Source organism: Sciurus vulgaris (genome assembly GCF_902686455.1).
Source record: "Sciurus vulgaris genome assembly, chromosome: 7".
Classification (NCBI taxonomy): domain Eukaryota; kingdom Metazoa; phylum Chordata; class Mammalia; order Rodentia; family Sciuridae; genus Sciurus; species Sciurus vulgaris.
Window position 1 is genome coordinate 149,372,058 of NC_136467.1, and position 21,929 is coordinate 149,393,986.

At 35.4% G+C, this 21,929-nt stretch overlaps 1 protein-coding gene across 3 annotated transcripts in view; it reads right to left on the minus strand.

Annotated features, from left to right (window-relative positions):
- Positions 1 to 524: 524 nt before the first annotated feature.
- Positions 525 to 21,929, minus strand: part of DEK (DEK proto-oncogene) — a 29,517-nt gene continuing 8,112 nt past the window's right edge. For all 3 annotated transcript variants that reach the window (XM_079147089.1, XM_079147088.1, XM_079147090.1), the window contains 5 exons: positions 17,466 to 17,654; positions 5,792 to 5,927; positions 5,336 to 5,484; positions 2,188 to 2,256; positions 525 to 1,751 (listed from right to left, as the gene is read on the minus strand). In XM_079147089.1, the coding sequence (XP_079003215.1) occupies positions 1,740 to 1,751; positions 2,188 to 2,256; positions 5,336 to 5,484; positions 5,792 to 5,927; positions 17,466 to 17,654 (555 nt within the window). In that variant the 3' untranslated portion in view covers positions 525 to 1,739. The remainder of the gene's footprint in view (positions 1,752 to 2,187; positions 2,257 to 5,335; positions 5,485 to 5,791; positions 5,928 to 17,465; positions 17,655 to 21,929) is intronic.

Consider the following 21,929-nt stretch of genomic DNA (forward strand, 5'->3'; position numbering starts at 1 on the left):
AAAAACCAAACAGTAAAACATCAAACTCAAGAGACTTAAAACACGACTGTTCAATTTTTATTGACAAGGTTTGTAAGAACAGATATTTAAAATCAAAGGCCAATTTTTAGGTCTCATTTACTTGCTTATTCCATTCACTTTTATTAAGTATACCTTTCCCTAATGTCTTGACTTATCAAGAGACAAACCTGTGAAAATACCTGTTAAATCATTTATACATTTCTATGATGCAAAGAGTTTTAAACACTCAATTGGTACATCAAATATCTCATAGGCAGCATGTTTAAACTGATTAAGACCATTAATTTAAAAAAATGTAAGTCTTGTAATTCAGGAGTGGGCTGGATATGGTGATGAAAGCCTGTAATCCCAGCCATGCAGGAGGCTGAGGCAGGAGGATCACAAGTTTGAGGCCAGTCTGGGTCACTTAGTGACATCCTGTCTCCAAAAGGGCTGAGGATGTGACTCAGTGTTGGAGCACCCCTGGGTTTCATCCCAATTACAGGATCTTTTTTTTTTTTTTTTTTTTCTGGGGGGGGGGGGGGAAGAGTTGTCATGGATGGGACCAGGAATGGTCCCTATGTTGATCACCTGGAATCTTGATTGGCCAAAATTTAAAACCCACACGCCCTGATTCCACATTAATTTTTTTTAATGTTAAAAATATTGCTTTTGAGAAATTCTTTGTCAGAGATAACTGCTCTTACCCACACATTATCTTCTGGCATTATACCTAGTAGTTTTATCATAATTATGAAGGTGGCCAGGTTTCCTGTAAATATCAGCATCTTATATGGTCAAAAGCAGTTAATAAAATCAGCTCATTTACTCTAAGCCAAATGTGCTTGTACTTACTCCCACCCTTTCCCAAAGTTCTTGAAGCTTTGATGTGTTGATTTTGGTCTGTCCTTAATATAAAATGCATCCACAGATACTTTTGCAGAATTAACACAAACTACAAACAGATGACACTTTGGAGGCAAAGCAGAACTAGACAGTTCCTTCAGAGTTCCCATCACTGAATTCTGACTTCCACTGCTGTCACACCGTCTCGCCAAACACTGACATTTCATAGTTTACGAGTGTAAAGATATCTACCTACGTTGAATTTAAAAACTGATCTGCACAAAAGAAATAAAAAAAACTTTATATACAACAAATTGGTTTTTTAAAAATACAAAAATAACATCTGTCATTTCTGTCATGCTGACAATTTGACATATATACACATGCAGGAGAAAAGTTCCAATTTAGTCACCTGGCCAGCTGTTGCTTGTTAAAGATAAGCACACTGCCTCTGAGTGTTCACACTGACAGAAGAGATGTGTATTCAAAATATAGTAAATACTGCAAGTCTCTGCATGTATAAATGCTGGCTATAATAGTTTTGTTCTACTTGATTAAAATATGTCTTAAGCAATCTAATATTAAGTGCACTAAAACCCACAACAGTTCAGGAATCTATGACCTTATATAAAGATCCAAAATGTACAAAATACAGCTATAAAAGCAAGGAACAATTACTGCCATGCAAGATTTTAACTAAAAACTGCATGGAAATGCAATTTAAAACGGCCAACTGATTTATGTAACACTCAAGATAAAAAGGTCAGCAGTAAGTCCTACCAACACAATGCTTAATAAGGATTTAGAAAAGGAAATACATTCTCTTTGCTGGTATAATGGTATAAATCAGATCTTCAAATCTATGGAAACGAGTCATCTGTCTCTCCTCTATCTCAAGAAATTAGCTGTAATGAAAAAGAAACATTATTTTGCCATGCCTGACATAGATTAAGTATACGTAAATCATAAAACCTTACCCCATTTTTTTTATGTGTGTTTTATTACTGTGACCTTGCAAAATCAGGTGGGTCAATATAAAACTACAACTACTATGGATTCCCCCTGCCTTGTCCTGGTAGATGGAACCTGCCCTGAAATTGTTGAGCAGCTCTTGAGATGCCCAGCTACTAGGTACACTGTGAGCTCACATCTAATCTGAGTTCAGGTTCTATCACAAACTGTTCACATTTTATTAAATATATACCCCCCCATCTATTTTGAAGAAATCTGAGGATCAAATGTGGTATTTAATGACAAATACTCTGGGAAAATATACAGAATAATAATCTTTTGTCTTACACGTCCCAAATGATCAAACTATGAAAAGATTGAAATATTTACCTCTTTTACAGTTGTTTTTATGAAGTCTTTTCTCTCAGTTAAATCATAAGCAGGGTAATTTTCATATACCTATAACAAAAAGGAAAAAAAATAAAAATTTAAAATCAAGATTGTCTCTGAATATGCACAAACAGCTGCATGTACATTCCAACAGTATTCATTTGTACTGCAAATGAGCACTTAAAGCAGAAAATGAACATGCAGACATTCTCAGTGCTTTATAAACTGGAAGTGGGGACTGAATAAATATGGGTTAAGAAAACACCCAGTTAACTTCTTGACACTAGTCATCTGTGAAATCACTTTTCTTTTTTCAGTACAGGGGATTGAACCCAGGGGTGCTTACCATTGGTTTACCTCCTTGGCTCTATCTTTTTTGAGACAGGGTCTCACACTAAGCTGCTGAAGCTGGCCTTGAACTTGTGATTCTCCTGCCTCAGCCTCCCAAGTAGCTGGGATTACAGGTGTGTGCCACAATGCCTGGCTCTGTGCAACGTCTTCTGATATATACCCTCTTCTTTGTAACTTCAGCCTCTCTAATCCACTAAATCCTCAACTCCTAAAATCTGACTAAGTTTCAATTTTATTTGTCAACTTTTTTTCTCGGTCCCATTATACCTGCTATTTGACTTCAAGTCCCAACAATAATTGCTCACAGCCTGTCCTATAAGCATCCTGTGGGCTTCATTTCTATCACAGCTATCACAGCTCAGGGTCAGAAACTTTTTTTGCGGTGCTGGGGACTGAACCCAGGGTCTTGTGCTTGCAAGGCAAGCACTCTACCAACTGAGCTATCTCCCCCAGCCCAGGAACTTTTTTTTGTAAAGAGTTACATAGTAAACAGTTTCAGCTCTGTTCCTCTTCCTCCTAATTTTTGTTATAACTACTGAACTATGCCTCTGTAGTGCAAAAGCTGTTATAGACAACACCTAAATGAATAGGTGTGGCTGTATTATAATAAAACTATTCACAAAACCAAGTGGTATGATTGATTTAGTCCATAGGCTATAACTGGTCAACGTTTGCAAGTGTAGTCCATCATTTAAATTCCCTTGTTCTTCCCCTGTAAAGCCCTAACCAAGAATTGGCCTAACTACCCATTTTTCTATGGCTAAGTTTAGGCCAGAGGCTACTTTGGAAAATTATTAACAACTTTGAAATGACTAGCTTTCTTTTTTTTTTTTTTTTTTTTTTGCGATGCTGGGGATTGAACCCAGGGCCTTGTGCTTGCAAGGCAAGCACTCTACCAACTGAGCTACCTCCCCAGCCCTGACCTTTTTTCTTTTACTCTATTTTCTTGTATTTTATAGAAATTACTTCTTAACTCTGATGATAGTGGTCTTTGAGACCATTTTACATTTCTTACCCTTTATTCTCTTGGCCACCTTATCTATATTCCTGGTCAACTCTTAGCAGTATCTGGTGTAGATTTCTTTTCTAAAATGGAGAATCACAACGTCCATAACTTTATTTACCTGGTTATTTTAAGCATTCCAACTCAAAATATCTAAAACAAAACATCTATTCTTCCTGCTCTATTCTCTTTTATGATAATGCTATCTAAGCTCTTATACCTCAAGGAAGCAATCTTTGATTAGGCTCTCTTCTGACTTGGATGATACCAAACCTGTTGCTTTTGTTGTGGCATTGTAGATCAAACTCAAGGTCTTGAGCATGCTAGGTAGGCACTCTACCACTGAGCAACACCCCTGTTGTTCTGGTTATGATATAAATTGGGTTTCCTGACTGAGTTATCTCATCCTTTGTCAGGCTACCCTTCATGATGTCACTGAGGTAACTTAAAAAACAAAAACAAAACAAACCAAGATTGCTTTATGCCTTGACAAATATTTCTCAGTAATCTACCCAGCCCTCCTGATTCCCCATTAGTTTTAAGTGGTGGGGCATCCCTGTAAATCCCAGCAGCTCAGAAAAATGAGGCAGGAGGACTGCCAAGTTCAAAGCCAGTCTCAGCAAAGTAGCAAAAACCTAAGCAACTTAGTGAAACACTGTCTTAAAAAAAAAAGAAAAAGAAAAAGGCTGGAGGCAGGGTTGGGGATTTGTCTCAGAGGCCCTGGGTTCAATCTCTGGCACACGGCCCCCAAAACAAACAAAAAACAAAACCAAAATTCAGTAACAAGGCTAACAAGGCATATATAAGATCTGCCAAAGTCTTTTAATATTCTCTCCTTACTTCTGCAAAGACTTACTTCCAATCCTAGTCTTAAAAATATATTGGACTTATTACTATTTCTCAAAGTCATTTTTTCAGTGAGTTATTGGCCTCAACTGTTTGGAACAGCTTACTCTCTACTAAAAACTCTTCCAGATGCTTTATTCTAGACTCTTTCAAGCTCCTCCTCTAAACCCTAAGTAGGTAAGCTGGTTCTGTGCAGCTGCAGCTTCTTCTGTACTGTTCCACCATGCATACAGCACTCTTACTGGAAGAAACAAGTGTTTCTTTCTGTCCCACTGGATCATAAGCACTATGTGAAGGCAAGTAATGCTTCTCTATCTGTAATATCTAGCCTTGTGCCTGATACGTTGTAGAGGTTCAATAGGACTATAAACCAATAATCTGTAATCTAAAAAAGCATGGGCTACTTTACCTTTGGTATGTTTCAAAATTTTAAGTTCATTCTGCCATAAAAACCAGATTATCAAATCTCCCAATTTGGATCTAGGATATGGAATCCCTATGAAATCATATTCAAGGTAACATCATCATTTTCTGAGAAGTCTTAGAAGAGCTTCACAGAAGAACCTAATCTTTAACAGCTCATTTACCATAGTGTTAAGGGAATAAGGTGGTCCAGGAGATTGTTTTTTAAAATTAACACAATCTAAGAATACATTGAAAGTTTCCAGATCTGGCAAGTTTCCTATGTGGTTTGGAACACATCATCCAAATTTTGTTCACTCTGACTTTATTCATTCTGTTATTCATACAGTAACTCCATTATGACAGAGACTTTGACTATTTTATGATTGTATATGTGGATCCCAGCACCTGTGAGAGTGCCTATTATATCGCAGCTCAATATTTATCTGAAGAATGAATGCACAAAGGGATGTAGCTTCAAATTAAGGAACAGGTGAAAGAGAATTTCAAGGCAAAGCAAAAGGATTTAAACATTTGTCTAATTACCTCTTTGCAAATCTGCTTCATTGTGACTTCCTCCAGGTTAGCATTGGCCAATAATTTCTTTACTGTTTCTTTTAATTCTTCATCTGTAGGTGGTTTCTTCAATTTTTTAATTAAAGGTTCATCATCTGAACTATCCTCAGATTCACTTTCTAAATGCAAGATATTAAACATGAATAAAAAATTTTTTATAATGCAAAGTAAATTAATATTTAAGGCAAGGCTAGAAGAATTTTATAAGCTTTCAGAATCCCAATGGAGTACTGAACCCCCAAATTATAAATCACCACTTAATTTCAAATTTTAGTTTTTAATAAAAATTGTAATTTATTATAAGCTACCTATAAAACATGCGTTAAAATTTCATGTTGATTTTGCAGCTTACTTGTCTTCCACACACATATGTGCAACATATATTTTGTACCTTTAAAATTATTGATAATGTCATTTCTAACTTACCTTTTTTGGAACTGTTTTGATTCTTCTTGGTGGTACTACTGTCTGCCTTCTTAACATTTGCACTTTTTACAGACTTTTTATTTTTAGAAGTAGCTTTCTGTTTCACTTTTTCTTTTTTAGAGGTCTTTTTTGGTGGCTATTGGAAAGGAAAGAAAAATACCTATGTTGATGTGATTCACTGTTATTCCTCTATGCCTCTCAATATTAGAGAAAATTAATGTACTAGGTTACTATAAATTAAAATCACTAATTATCAACTTTTGATAGAAGCCTAATACACTGAACACAAATTACCCCAACATAGGTCTAATGATAAATCAAGAAACAATTACAAAAAATAAAAGATGCCCACATTTATTCTGCTGGATGGACAGAAAACTTTGTATTATCCCATTTAATCCTGGGGGAAAAATTAAAAATCCTAAAATACAGATAGTATCATCTCATTTATTTCCTCTCTTCCAACTACAATCTTAAGTTCCACGAAAATGCCCCCTCCCTTTGTGTTTAACAATGTATCTCTAATTCCTAAAATGGTGCCTGGTACACAGTAGCTGCTCAATAAATATTTATGACTATGAGAAAACTAAGGCTCAGTGTGAGGTTATCTTGTCCACTGTCACACTGATAAAGAGCCAAAATTCATATATAGATCTGACTCCAAAAAATATTCTAAATCATCCATATAATTTAGCCAGGCACAGTAGCGCACACCGGTAATCTCAGTAGCTTGGGAGGCTGAAGCAGGAGGATGGGTGAGTTCAAAGCCAGCCCAGGCAACAGCAAGGCACTAAGCAAATCAGTGAGACCCTGTCTCTAAATAAAATACAAAACAGGGCTGTGGCTCAGTGGTCAAGTGCCCTAGTTCAATCCCCCAGTAATCCCCCAACAAAAAAAACAAAACAAAACATCTGTAACTGGTTAAACGAAGCAAAATGCATACCTAAAGACAGATTAAAATGACAAAATTATAGTTTATGGTTATTTTGTCTCAACCAGGGCCTCTGAAATTAGAAAACATTTATTCTTAATTTAATTAACATTCTCAAAGGCAAAGCGTTCCATATAAACAAATGCCCTAAGATAAATTAAAATCACTTCTACATACTAAAACTATTGTCAATAACTTGACAGAATGTTTCTCAAATGTTTACACACTTAATTTGAGTTAAATTATAAATCACTCTTTCCTTAAAAAAACCGAAACATTGTGCATCCTTCAGATTTAAGTGTACAAAACAATTTATTCCAAAAAAAAAACAAAAAAAAACTTAGTCCGGGTTCAGATTATTTGTAAGTGCAATTCAATGGATTTTAGTGACTATTTCTTTTTGTTACAATACTCACTGTACATACCTGCACTACTTCAGTGATATATGCTTGGCTAGGAACTAGCTAACACATCTAGTTTGACTGCTACTAAAAAAATCCACTTGAGATGTCAAGGTGCTGACATCCTTCTACAAGTACATGAGCTTTACCATGAATTTTTGCTCTTTAGAGGCCGTTGTTACTTCCTAATTCTGATGTTCCAAATAGTAGGGACTAAGGGACAAGAATCAATGGTTTATCTTTTCTATAATTATCTTAAACTAAGTTTTATTAGGTGCCCGCACCTACTTTCTACAAGCTGTATCAGACTCCGTAAGGAAATACTAAAAGTCCATAAATTCTGTTGACACACTTAACACGCAGAATTATCAGTGTATCACTCTTTAGTCAAAGGCTAATAAAATCAGGACAAGAAACTAAGTTATTACTCAAAGATTTGGGGAGAGTGAGCAACAAACAATATAAGCATTGTTACTTGAGCCCCATTCAAATCAGGCAATTAGAATTAGATAATTAAAATATATCCAGAGGCTGGATGCAGCTGGGGAGAGGGAGGCAGGAGGATCTAGCGTTCAGAGCCAGTCTCAGCAATTAGTGAGAACCGGACTCTTAACACAAATCGTGGGGACAGGGCTCAGTGGTTAAGCAGCCCTGAGTTCAATCCGTGGTACCAAAAACAAAACGAAAAACACCAACCAACCAACCAAACAAAAAAAATCCAAAGCCTTTTAACAGGGAAGTTTATCATTTAAAATTTAAGAGTCATATACAATATGGTACCATTTTAAACCTGTAAATTCGGAGTGGCTAATAGTTTGACAAAGTAATAAATATTGTAGTGATAAATAAGAATCAAGCTACCTCCTTAATGTTTTACTGACAAACACATAAACCTTTATATCTTTCTATACTGAATATCATCTTTTAGGAAAAATAACGTTCTAGTTTATGTGGAAAACTAGCCTATTATCTAGTAACAAAATTTTTAAAAGACTGCAAACATACTACACAAGTACTACAGAAAAAGATACAAAATACAGAGTTTAGAGTGTGGGCTCTTGAGGCAAATTGGCCTGATTTCAAATTCCAAGCTCCAGTGTATCTTTGGGCCCTATTTTCCTCATTTACAAAATAAGGAAAGCAGTATTACCTATGGTCTTATGGGCGGTAAATGCATTAATGCAGGAAAGTATTCTTAATGGTGCCTGGCACATAGGAAACAAATTAGCTATTATTACTATTATGAGTGGTTCCTTATGTAGTGAGAAATTCTTGCATTATGCAAATATAAATTTCTCCTAACAACTCCAAGTTCGTAAGTATTCTTTAAAAGCAGGGCAGAGGGCTGGGGAGATAGCTCAGTCGGTAGAGTGCTTGCTTTGCAAACCCAAGGCCCTGGGTTCAATCCCCAGCACCACGACAAAAAAAAAAAAAAAAAAAAAAAAAGCAGGGCAGATATACAGAGTAAAAATTTTAAAAGTAGCCAGATCTTCTTAAGAACACTTATATTAACCACGATATATCATACTCATTTCATACATTATGGTAGATATAATAACCTAATCCCCAAATACCAGAATCTCATGTTATTCATACTGGATTTCATTTATCTTCAATAACCAGTCAATACAATTTTCTGACACAAACTTCAAGTAGGAATTCAGTATATTTTAGGTTGATTTGTGTAGACTTGGGAAAGGGTAAAACGACTAACTTGGGCATAATAGTAGGACAGCTGATGAGCTCTTAGATAGGCTGAGGTCCTGTAGATGGTTCTCCCACTCAGAAGATAAGCTATTACGTATAGATAACTTGGAAAATGGAGACATACCAAAGAACATACCTCAGTATTGGGACACAGTGGACAGGTTTTTACAGTTAAGGCAAACATGGATCATCATTATTTAGAAGTAATGTGAAGAAACACTGGGAGAATTGAGAAGGCAGGTTAAAACATGCCCACTTTAATTTTAAAAAAACTTTCCAAAGTACTACTTTCATTCCTTTCTTCTACTTAGGAAAATCTTGCTCATGCTTCTAAATCCAGCTGAGGAATCACCTCTCTAAATCTTTCAAAATACCATCAATGTAATTATACTACACCCCCAACAATACATGGCTTAAATTCATTAATCCCAACTATGTGCAAAGTACTGTGAAGCAGTGAGTAAGAATATGGGCTTTCCAGTCAAATTTCTGGTTCAAATCCTGACTCCACCACTAATTTTGCACTTCCAGGCAAATCGCCCTTCTCTGCCTGTTTCCTTATCTGTAAACAAGGAGGCGATAATGGCGCCACTTTAACACTTCTTGTAATTTTCATCTGGCAATAGAGTACACTTTATGTAACAACATGTCTTACAGGCATGATGGATTTCATTAACTATGGTCATATCGAAGAAATTCTGAGGATGTGTTAATACACACAACAGCAAAGAAAACAGGTGTTTACTATATTTGTTTAACAGTTATTTTCCTGTTTCTCCACTACACTGCAAGCTTAAGGGGAGATCTGACCATCTCCACAAGAATAGACACTGACTACCATTATTTAGTGCTGTCAGACCCTAAGCACCTAAAAAAGTGTTGTTTACAGTGATCACTTAAGTATTTATGTTCATCTCTGTATTATTTGCAAGAATGATTTATCTGTGCTCCGAACCCAGGAAGTAATGACGAATGTAATTTCAAGAGAAAAGAAAAACACATTTGTGTAGCACAGCATTCATACACAATCTTATGAGCTTAAAAAAACCCCAAAAGCAACAAACAAAAAAGCCAAAGCAAAACCCAAACTGCTTATTTCATTAAAAATGAGGGAAATGTACCTGAGAAGTTAAGTGAGTCAATACCTCACTAGTAAGAAGGAAAGACCCTTGGTTAGGTCCAGTGTGCTTCTTACTCAATAAATTACTTGAGGAATTACTAATGTACCTCTTTTAGGCCAGGGCTGAAATTATAGAACTAAATTAAAATAAGCCAAGAGATACCATGTAATCTGTTTATCACAAAGCTAAATTTAGATTTTTTTCCCCATTGCATACAAATACTGCAAATGATAACCCCGAAGTTAAAATGTTGGCAGAAAATATGGAATGGCAACAAAGGAAACCAATTCTGCATCAGGGCCATCTCTGGCCCTTACAGTCCAAACTTTGAACTGGCTCCAGGATTTTTCTGTTTTAGCCCTTAATTTATGTTCTGCTGGTTTTTTTTTTTTTTCCCTCCTAATCTTTGACCTCTCCTCCTACCTACTCAAATGAAATGCATAAGGATAAAGATCTTGTTAATTACCTATTGATAGATAGCACAGAGTTTAGAACTAGCATTTAGTAACTGCTAATAATTATCTATAAAACTGAAATGGAAAAAGATACTCGGGGACAAGATAACTTTGAATGATCTCTTTCAATCCTGATGTTGCCAAGACAAAGATGATTCCCATTAACAAGCAGCCAAAACTCTTCATGTTTAATAACACTATCCTCTGGCACTATTTACCTATATAGGTTGTACATTTGAAGGGGTGGGAGAGACAAGACCATTAGATCAAATCATCAAGAGTAAGGGCACCAACATACACATCAACATCAATATATATACATATACACTCATATATATGCAATATATATATGTATATTTTATTACCAGGGATTGAACCCAGGGGTACTATTGAGCCACATCCCCAGCCCTTTTATATATTTCATTTAGAGACAGGGTCCCACCTGTTTGCTTAAGGCCTTGCTAAGTTGCTGAGGCTTGCTTTGAACTTGCAATCCTCCTGCCTCAGCTTCCCAAGCCTCTGGGATTACAGGTATGTGCCACAGTGCCCAGTATACTTTCATATTATTTTTAAGTCCCACAGCTGACTTATCTAGCTATATCATATAAAATGAGAAATATAATTATAGTACAGATGTCACCAAGCTTTTTCCATAAAGTGCCAAATAGTATATATTTTAGACTTTGCCAGTTACACAGAATCTCTGTTGCATTTTATTGTTTAATCATTTAAAAATGGAAAAACCACATCCAGCTTATGGGCTGCATAAAAACTAGCACAGGCTGGATTTGGAGTACAGGCCAGAGTTTTCTGATTCCAAGACTAGATTATGAATTATTAGAGATTTATACTGATTTGGCAGGAACCAGATAAAGCATTCAAGAAAATTTCTCAAATTATAACATTTATGTTAATAGGTTTTACAGTTCTGTTTTTTAAAAATATTTTTAGTTGTAGATGTACACAATACCTTTATATATATGTAGTGCTGAGGATCACGCCCAGTGCCTCCCACATGCTAGGCACCAGTCCGAGTTTTAAGTTTTGATAATTAGACTTATACTCATTGACTTCTCCAAAGCTACTTGTAAAATAAAATTTTATTCTTAATCATTAGTTCAACAGAAAGAACTCTCAAGACAGAAGTATATATAAATTGGAAACTCTAGAAAAATAAAAAGCACTTAAAAAGGTCATTAGGTGTTTATTATAGCTTTATTCGTTCCAAGTACAAAAGTGAGGCTGTATTTCTCATGAGTCAAGAATAAATGAGATGTAAGACGCATACAGAACATAGTAGGTTCCATTTCTGTTATCAATAAATGCTTATCGAGTGATATTTCTCTCTCGGTAAACCATCAGTTCCTGTAAGACATAAGTCTCTCCCCACCCCTCCACTTAGCAAAATGCTTTGGTATAAAGACAAACATTTTCAATAAATGAGAATGCTCTAAATATATCCCAAAAGATCCTATTAGTCTCAATGATGCCCAACCTCATGAGTTTTCTACAGCATAACTTCAACCTGCATTACTCCTGGCTCCGCCTTACTGTTCTACTTCTTCTGTGGCACCACAAAAGCACTCTGCCTTTGGTTCACACATCCAACTTCCCCTATATGCCCACCGTCAACCTGAATCGGGTGCTTCTTCCATATCTCCCTTAAGCTTTCTCTCAACAGATAGAGTCTTCTCTGAAATCCTGTATTATTTATCAAATGGCATGTGGGTAGAAAATATCTTCTGTGTAACCCCAACAGCACTTAGCATACCCCCAATTTACTGAATCAAAATGTAGTCACATTAGAAATCAAGTATTGGCCCTTCAAGTCTCTTTTAAAATATTCTAAAAACTAGCAGTTATAATAAAGATATTATGTGTCATTATAAAGGAAAAATGTTGGAGGTACTCATTTTGGTTATTTCATCAAATAGGATCCAAGACATAATCTTTTAACAAAATATATAAATGTATGGGGGAAAATATAGGTAACAAATTTCGATAAAAAAATAATTAAGAAAAGGCTAGTTTCCAAATTGTCATAGGATTTATTTTTGAAGATTTTGGTTTGTTCTTTCTGAATACACTGCTTGTAGTTCAATCAGGACCATCAACCACTTTAGGTTTTTGATAAGCTACAGGGGAACAGATAAAAACTGATGACCACCATTAATCTCAGATAGTACAATGTACTATATAATGTAAATTTTTAAAGATTAGTAATATACAAAAATTTAAAGATTTTTTCCATGAAGGTTCAGAATCAGAGGAACAACACATTTTATGAAGGAAGGCAAAAAAAAAAAAAAAAAAAAAAAATCTTGGGAGGTTTAGGCTTACCTATCTTTTATAGGCAGCAGGGCTCTTGAAGAAGGATCACCAAAAAAGAAGCCTGTCACAGAGCCAGAATTCTGTCCTCACAGCGAAAGGTTGGACTGGGTGAATAGATGAACAAGATAAAAATTAGCTTAAAGTACACTATTCTTTTAACAACTTGGCTGAGAAAATCCAGAATGCCAAGAGAAAAGAATGTGCTGGTATAGATGTATTTCACAGAAGATAATGAAAGCAAGTTTAAGTCTAGATGGATTTTATTATGGTGATCACTGAACTTTGCCTTCCAACAAAAGGTTTAGATGGTTTATTCAGTTTTGTAATTCCTCTGAACAAATAATGAGATTTCTTAGTTTTAAAAAAACAATTAAGCCAGGAGTGGTGGCACACACCTCTAGTCTCAGTAGCTTGGGAAGCTGAGGCAAGAGGATCGAGAGTTCAAAGCCAGCCTCAGGAATTTAGTGAGGCCCTAAGCAACTCAGGGATATCCTGTCTCTAAATAAAATATTAAAAATGGCTGGGGATGTGGCTCAATTGAACCCCTGGGTTCAATCCCCAGTACTAGAAAACAAACAAACAAAACCATAATTAAGAGCTAACAAAACTTTCATATTCACCTCCTACAACCACCAAAATAATTCCTTTAATGTTCCAAATAGATAAGTCTACCAAAAACTGTAACTGAGTTTCTTTGATTTGTAGGACGGATCACTCAACAACCTGCTTTTGATTTGCTTTCCTTCTAATGAATTCAAGAAAGCTAATGTCTGGATCTCACAGCTTCCTTGCAGCTAAGCAGTCAAGTGACAAAATTCTGGCCAAAGTCATACACATGGAGATATCTGAAAGGGATCCTTGGTGGGTGTCGGGTGGGGGGATGACATCAATGGGAGAATGTCCTCCACTCTATCTTGTCTGGAATATGGACACAATGTCTAAAGCTAAAGCAACTATCCTGTGGATCATAAGGTCAAATGCCACATACTAGCTCAGGAAGAGATGGCATCCAAATCCTTTCCTAAGTTGTCATGCTGGCCCAGGACTGCTTATCTTTTTGTCATGAATGGTAAATGAAGTCCTGCTTTGGACATTAGTAATGTCGTGAATTATCTCAGCTAAAAACATTCCCGATACATATGAGAAGATTCAGATAAATACTAGGAAACAACTAAAGAAAAAGTTACTAGGATAAGTTGAAAAAAGAAACAAAGTATCTTTTTAAGGTATAGGTACATTTTCTCTTCCAAGGGCACTGTTTCCCTTTTTTTCTGTACACTATTTCTCTGATCCTCTTAATACATGTAAATAATATAAAAGAAAAGGATTCAATCTTACCTACTCATTTAAGCAGTCTTCCCCTAAAGGTACCAATTCAATATGGGAATCAGGTGGTTTTCAGAATCTTTTCATAGAAAATAACTAAACTTGTTTATATTCACATTTTCTCATTTTGAATAAACTTCATCTACTAGTTCCTTGTTTCTAGTAGCTCACTTTTTGTCGTCCTAAAAGGTCAATGTCAACAGCCAAACTAACAGGGAAATTTAATGAAGCTCTTTTATGAAGGAATTAATTACCAAAGTTACTCTTAATAAGCATCCTCTTGCCTGAGAAAAATGAGGATTATACAACTTTTGTGAATTATTCACTGCATATCATGGAAACTGGTACAGAACAGAAAACCTCAAATTTTAGTAATTATCAGCCAATATACTAAACCTTACATCGGCTTTTTTTTTTTTTTAAGACTTTTTTGTTAACTGGATTTCAGTGGCTTCCTAATTCTCCTGCACAGATAAAGTTAAATATGAAAATCAGCAGGTCACTGAATAATATTCAACCTCACATAACCCACAGAACTATAATTTGAACTGGATTTCTGTCTAAAACTTCTAACAATACAGATTACATTTTGATTACGATCAAATCACTGAATTTACAGAGGAAACTGGTTACGATAAAATTAATCTACCTAAGTGCACAGTTTAGATACAAAGAATTTAAAATAGAAATTTTAAATTAGCTTCTTGGCTAATTTAAATGAAACTAATAATGAAAAGTCTTTATGAAAGAAACATTTCAGGCAATAACCAAAAACTATTAACTTAGTAATTTTCTATTTAAAAATAATGTATAGGCAAGACTGGCACAGTGGCACATACCTGTCATCCCAGCAACTTATGAGGCTGAGGTGGGAAGATCACAAATTCAAAGCCAGCTTCAGCTATTTAGAGATGGAGGGGTGAGGGAGTGGGATGACTTAAGGAGGCCCTAAGCAACTCAGCAAGACCGTATTTCAAAACAAACATAAAAAGGCAGGGATGTGGCTCAGTGGTTAAGCCTCTCTAGGTTCAATCCCTGGTACAAAAAAACAAAAACAAAAACAAAGACAAAAAACCCACCATAGCCAAACCATAACTTTTCTGATAACCTGAAACTCTTCTTAATGGCCTTACTTAGAAAAGAGCAGTAATAACCCCAAAATACCTTCAATATCTTCATTTATGAAGTCCCTAACATGGTTGCCACTTAACCAAGACTTCATAAAATAAAGAAAAACAAAGTGACCACAGAAATATCATTCCTTCCATTAGAACTTACTTTCAAAGGCCATCAGACCCTTTCACACAAACTCAATCAGCAATAAAGTTTTTGAGACCAGTAATAAATTTAAAATCCCTCTAATAAAACATGATAGCTTTTATCTTGTGACTTTTATACAGTTAATCTGTAAAAGCATTATCCCCCTACCCTAGTAGATTTCCACCATTTGACCAGGGTTTCTAGCAACAGACCTTAGTTTATATCACTATAAAGCTTTGATTTATAGTGGGACACTTCCACACGTGATCATTATCCAAGAAAAAATATAGTTATAAATCAGATGAGATCTGTATACAGAATTCAACTATTTATAAGAGTCTGAAAAACAAACACAGTTTGTCTCTATTAAAAAATGCAATGTTGGGCTGGGGATATAGCTCAGTTGGTACAGTGCTTGCCTTGCAAGCACAAGGCCCTGGGTTCAAATCCCTAACATCGCCAAAAAAAAAAAAAAAAAGCAATGTTGATATTCTACAACTTTTCATGCTTTAACTCTTTCCCTAAAGAGTTTGTGGTGCTAGAGTTATGGCTCACTGGCAGAGCGCTTGCCTAGCATGTGTGAGGCACTGGGTTTGACCCTCAGTGCCTCATAAAAATAACTACTGCGTCTGTCTACAACTAAAAATATACATATATTAAAAAAAATCTTGGGGAACAGTGAACAATACATGGTAGATGACCAGAAATCTGAATGCAGAACAAAATTAATTTAAAAGTCACAATTAGCCGAGTGCAATGGCACACACCTGTCATAGAAGTGACACAGGAGGTTAAGGCAGAAGGATCCCAAGTTCAAGGCCAGCCTTAGCAACTTAGTAAGATCCTGTCTTGGGGAGTAGGAGGGAGAAGGATGGGGGATGTGGCTCAGTTGTTAAGCACCCCTGGGTTTAATCCCCAGTACCCCCCCAAAAAAAACCAACTTAAAAAAAAAAAAAGACCTATCACAATTATATAGGTACATATAAACAAACATGTTTTCCTCTCAGATGTCTAAGCCATAGAAACCTTAGAGCTCAGATTACTCACCTTCCTTTCTGTCAAACAAAAGAACACTTAAGATATTTATGAAGCACCTACTAGACTTGTAACCATCTTTTTAAATTATGAAGCAGTTCATACTTAGTTTGACATTAAAACAAGGATGAATTTTAAATACCTCAAGACACATAAATACTAAACACACACATACAAAATAATAGTTCACAACTATTTTTAATCCCTCTAATTCTGTGGTGCTCAACTGAGAATGATCCCCTCTTCCAGGGGACATCCGACAATGTCTGAGGATATTTCTAGTTAGCACAACTGGAGAATGGAGGTGCCCCCCACAACAAAGAATTACCTAGCCCAAAATGTCATGCCAGCATTAACCGAGTCCCTAAGTAAGACAGGGCAGTTTACACAATTTATAGAGCAAGTTCTGACCACTGAAGGAAAACAGTGAAACAAAATTAAATACTATCTACCTGAACCCTTAACAACAGGAAAGTACAGGTACATCTGCACCTGTTCTCCCTGACCTACCTGACTGAGGATATACATCAAAAGTTAAAATCTTCTGTTTCATCAGTTTACCTCCTTCCTGATGTCTCACTCTGGAAGATAAGTATTCTCAACATTTTACAAATACTCCCAAGTAAAAAATGACAGGCTTTCCCCTAAGTGATATCAAACTTACCCACCAATCGAACTTCAAACAAATTGATTTTCATTAGATAACACGCCCACACAAATGATGGTACTTAAACCCCTTTCTTTTTGCACAAATTGGTTCATGTCAACTATAAAATATACAATAAAATAAATTCTCCAAGAATCTGCTCCTATGTGTTCCTGTTCAGGATATTCATCCCTCTTGCTTCTCTGCCCATTTACTGACTCTAGCCAAGATCGGGCTCAAAACACATTTCAAAATCAGGTCATTCAGACTATTATATTCCAACTTTTATACTCTGTCTTGGCAATAAAGCTTGAAGTTCCATAAGGGAAAGAAATAGGTTTATACTTAATTATTTCTGCATCTTCACAACTAATACAGAGCTATTTTCTGGCTATTCTTATACCAAGAATATGTAACTCTCCCCGAGGAAAGAAAGAATTTTAAAAAATAGAATACTTTACCTCCTCTTCGCTTTCTTTATCTTCATCATCTGAAGACTCCTCCTTGTTTTTCTTTTCATCTTCGTCACTACTAGATTCATCCGATAGAATTTCAGGACATTTGGTTCGCTTTGCCTTCCTTGCCATTCCAGAACTATTTCGTTCTTTTTTACTGCCTTTGCTAGAGGTTTTTTTAGATTTTGGCAATGGCTGTATAAAAAATTTATAACACCACCAGTACGGAATTAGATTTCCAAGTCAATCAACTTTTCTGATAATTCTCAATTTCATCTCTCAAAAAAAACAAACTTAGAGGCTTTATAGAGAATTCATCTTTAATATGTCAAGTTAACCTAAAACTATATTACCAATACTCTATTCATATTCTAAATATCTAGAAAGACTTCCCAAAAGTCAAGAGATATGTATTCTAGATTCTGACATGGAACCAGAAACCAAGGGCACACTGTATTAAGCTCAAAGAGTTGTTTACAATTTGTCATAATTATTTTAAGACATAATTTATTTCATTTCTATAAGCATTAAAATTGTCACTGCCAGAGGATCTCCTTGCTTTTAGAGGGTATATGAAGCAAAAGGAATGGAAGGCACTATTAACAAAGAAAATAAAACCTTGTCATCAATTATTTATCTTGAATTTTTGAAATAACTGTCATATTGCCTTTGGGCTCTAGTTTCAATAATGCCAGGATCATATTTTTGTTGATGCTTCTGAATGTGCAATAAATGTTGGGTATGTTAATTACAAAACCAATTAAGAACCGAAAAACAGGTGCATTATAATTACTCTAATATTCAATTAAACCATACATAACTTTTATATTCTTTTATTTTTGCCTGTTACATTATTTCCTGCAATAAGCAAAAACATTAAGGTAAAATACTAATAATGTGAAGTATGGATTGAGCATCCCTACTCTGAAAATGCAAAATGCTTCAAATTCTAACTTTTTGAGAACTGACATGACACAAGTGGAAAAACCCACATATGGCCTCATGTGATGCAAAGTATGGTCAAAATGCAGGCACACACTTGAGCTGCGCATGGTGGTACATGCCTGTACTATCAATTCAGGAGGTTAAGGAAGGAAGATCACAAATTGAGGTCAGCCTCAGCAACTTAGAGATCCTATCTCAAAAATAAAAACCATTGGAGATGTAGCTTAGTGGTAAAGTGCCCCTGGGTTCAAACTTCCCACTCCCCGCAAACAGCAAGAAACAAAAGCAGGCAAACTAAAATGTTGTACAAAATTACCATCAGGGTGCAGTGTATAAGGTGCACTTGAAACATAAATTTTGTATTTAGACTTGAGTTCTATACCCAAGACATGTCGATTTAAATGGAAGTCCTCCAAAATTGGGGGGGGGGCGGGGGAATCCCAAATCTCAATCACTTCTGGTCCCAGCATTTCAGACAAGGGATACTCAACATATATTCAACTGTATAAATGTTTGTGGCAATTTAGACAATACTTTTCAAAAAATTCAACAGATTCATAGGTATTTCCCAGGAATATTCAATTTCTTAAAAGTCACAGGTACCTTACACAAAAATTAAGAACAAGTATCTGTTTTGTATAAGATAGTGCTCTCAGGTTATCTACAAATAAAACAAACAGGACAGCCTCCAGCTTGCTCAAACAACCCTGCCATTCTAAAGGCAGACTGGGGAACAGATAATTTAGATCACTCCAGAAATTTTAAGTTAGTGGCTCAATCCCCAAAAATTTCTCAGAGATGATTCACTAAAAAAAACTTCCTTGAAGCTGGACATGGCGGCACATGCCTCCCAGCAACTACTTAGGAAACTGAGGCAGGAGGATCTCAAGTTGGAGGCCAGCCTGAGTATCTCAGTAAGAACTGGAACCACATAGCTCAGGGGCAGATTATGTACAAGGCCCCAGGTTCAATCCACAGTACTCAAAAACAAAAAAATTCTTGAATGTATACAAATATCCTTGTTACCTGAACTATTATCAAGACCCAATTCCATTTACATTATGTCTTTAATAGCATTATTTGGAGAAAAAGCAAATCTCACTGTCCAAACTCTTACTGTTCACTATGTGAACTCCATGTCTCAAATGTATTAGAATGTGACATCCTTCACTATCTCAGCTTAGGAACCAGATGCAGGTAGTATTCTGTATATGTAATTAGTAACCATGGGAAAAGAATGGGTGCTGGATAAATCTATAAAGAGAAGTGAAAGAATGCTAAATTATTCAATAAAGAAAAACACAACTCCCCAAAATAAATGAAAACCTGTAAAAAAAATTTAAAAAAAAATAAACACAAAGTAAGAATATACAAATATGCTTTAGAGCCTTACTACATTGGTTCTAACAGTATAAATCTATTGATCAGAATCCAGCATCAATAGGATTACCTCTTTTTGGAAACTAAATCTAACTAAAAAAAGTATGTCAGTAAAACAATCAATGATGAATGTGTGTCCTTTTAATACTTTTACAAGTATTATATAGAAAAAATAATGAGCTTTTAGCATTTTTCTGAAATGATGGTAGCTTATAGTAACACAGAAAATAGCCTCAATTTAATATCATCAGATTAAGAAGTAAACACCACAGGGTCACATGTGAAGAACTGATTTTAGAAGCGGGCACAGTGGTACTCTGTAATCCCAGAGATTCAGGAGAATCCCAAGTTCAAGGCCAGCCTTAGCAACTTAGCAAGAACTTAAACAATTTAGTAAGACCCTGTCGCAAAATTAAAAAAAAAAAAGGCAAAACAGACTGGGGATGCAGCGCAGTGGTCAAGCACCCCTTAAATCTCTAGTACCAAAATTCTCTCAAAATGTGGTTCATGGATCCTGGGGTTCCCTGAGACCACTTCAAGTATCTATATATTTGGCTATTTTCATAATAATATCAACATATTACTTATTTGCTCTTTTTATGGTGTTGAAATTTGCACTAATTGTGCAAAAGTATACATGGGTATTCACCAAGACACCTTGGTGTTAATCAAGGCAGCAAAATGAACTAGTAGTCACTGTATCCCTCACAACTACATACAAGTAGTAAAAAAAAAAAAAAAAAAACAAAAAAAACTACTCTACTTTTAAGAATGTCCTCCATGAAATAATAAATATTACTTGCGTTACTTCAACCCTTGAGCATGGGTCCTTTTAGTATCTGTGACAAACTGGGGAATACACATAAAATACTCTGGCTACACAATGATATTCAGTGGTTTTCTCAAGGAAATCATTTGTGCAATTCTTTGAGATGTGAGCTAAACTAGCTCGTTTTTCATGGAGCATCATTTTTATTTTTGGCAGTGCTGGGGATCAAATCCCCAGCTTTTAAAGACCTGATGATCATGGCCATTCAGAATTTAGGTATTTGATAGACATGTTTTCAAAAGCAAGCAGATAAAACTGTTATTTCAAGGAAAATAACTGACAGTATTTACTGTTAATAAGTTTTACAAAATCAAGCAGAAATTACAATTCTGAAAACTTCGTATGTTCTACAGCAAATGTACATAAAGATTTTTCTGACAAAATGGTGTTTATATTGACAGACGTGACTTTTTGACATGCTTAATGAAATGTGCATTTGGAAGATCTGTATTATATAGTAAGATCTACATTATACAATTCAGGGAAGCATTACTTTCCAAATGGTAAAGGCATAATGTTACAAAATCACATATGTGCAAAAGACCCAAGCTCCTTTATATGCCTTCAGATCTACATTAAACATTACAATTAATCGCTAAGAAACTACCACCTGTGGTGTTTTTGAGTTGTTATTGAAAGAGAATACCCATCAGCATCTCAGAGGACTTTAAAAATATTTTTTCTAACTACATACCTGCATGAGGCTGGATTTACTTTGTAGACAAAACAGTATATTGTAAGAGACTGAATGAGAAGCAAGAGAATTGAGCTGTTTTCTCTTAAGCCAAATATTAACTAGATGTGCAAAAACAAAATAATGCCACTCTAACTCTTCAAAATACACATTTTGCACACAATATCTTTTTAATGTTACTTGAAAATTAAATAGTCCATAAACCAAAGCTCTTGAATTTCTCAATTTTCAAAGTGTAATGGAATCTTAAAACCAATAGATTTGAAAATCACTGAGAAAAGGCAAATACAAATATATCCCTCATAAGGGAAGATGGTCACTGCTTCTGAGGATCAATTTGCCACACAAAATCTTTAAAAAGCACAAGTACAGCTATAAAGTTAGAAAATAAAAATATAATCCTTTGTCTTCAAGTAAAACAATCTGATGCTAACAAAAAACATTATATCCTTTGAGTTTGTAGCTGCTTAATGAAAGTAGCATCTTAACTATCTGTCCCTGTCTGGCTATGGTGAGCAGGACAACAGCAGGCAAATGAAGTTTCAGAGCTATTTTCTTATTTTGGTTCTTCATGCTCTCCATATCCTCCCACCCCTGCAGATGGCATTTCCCTGAACTCCAT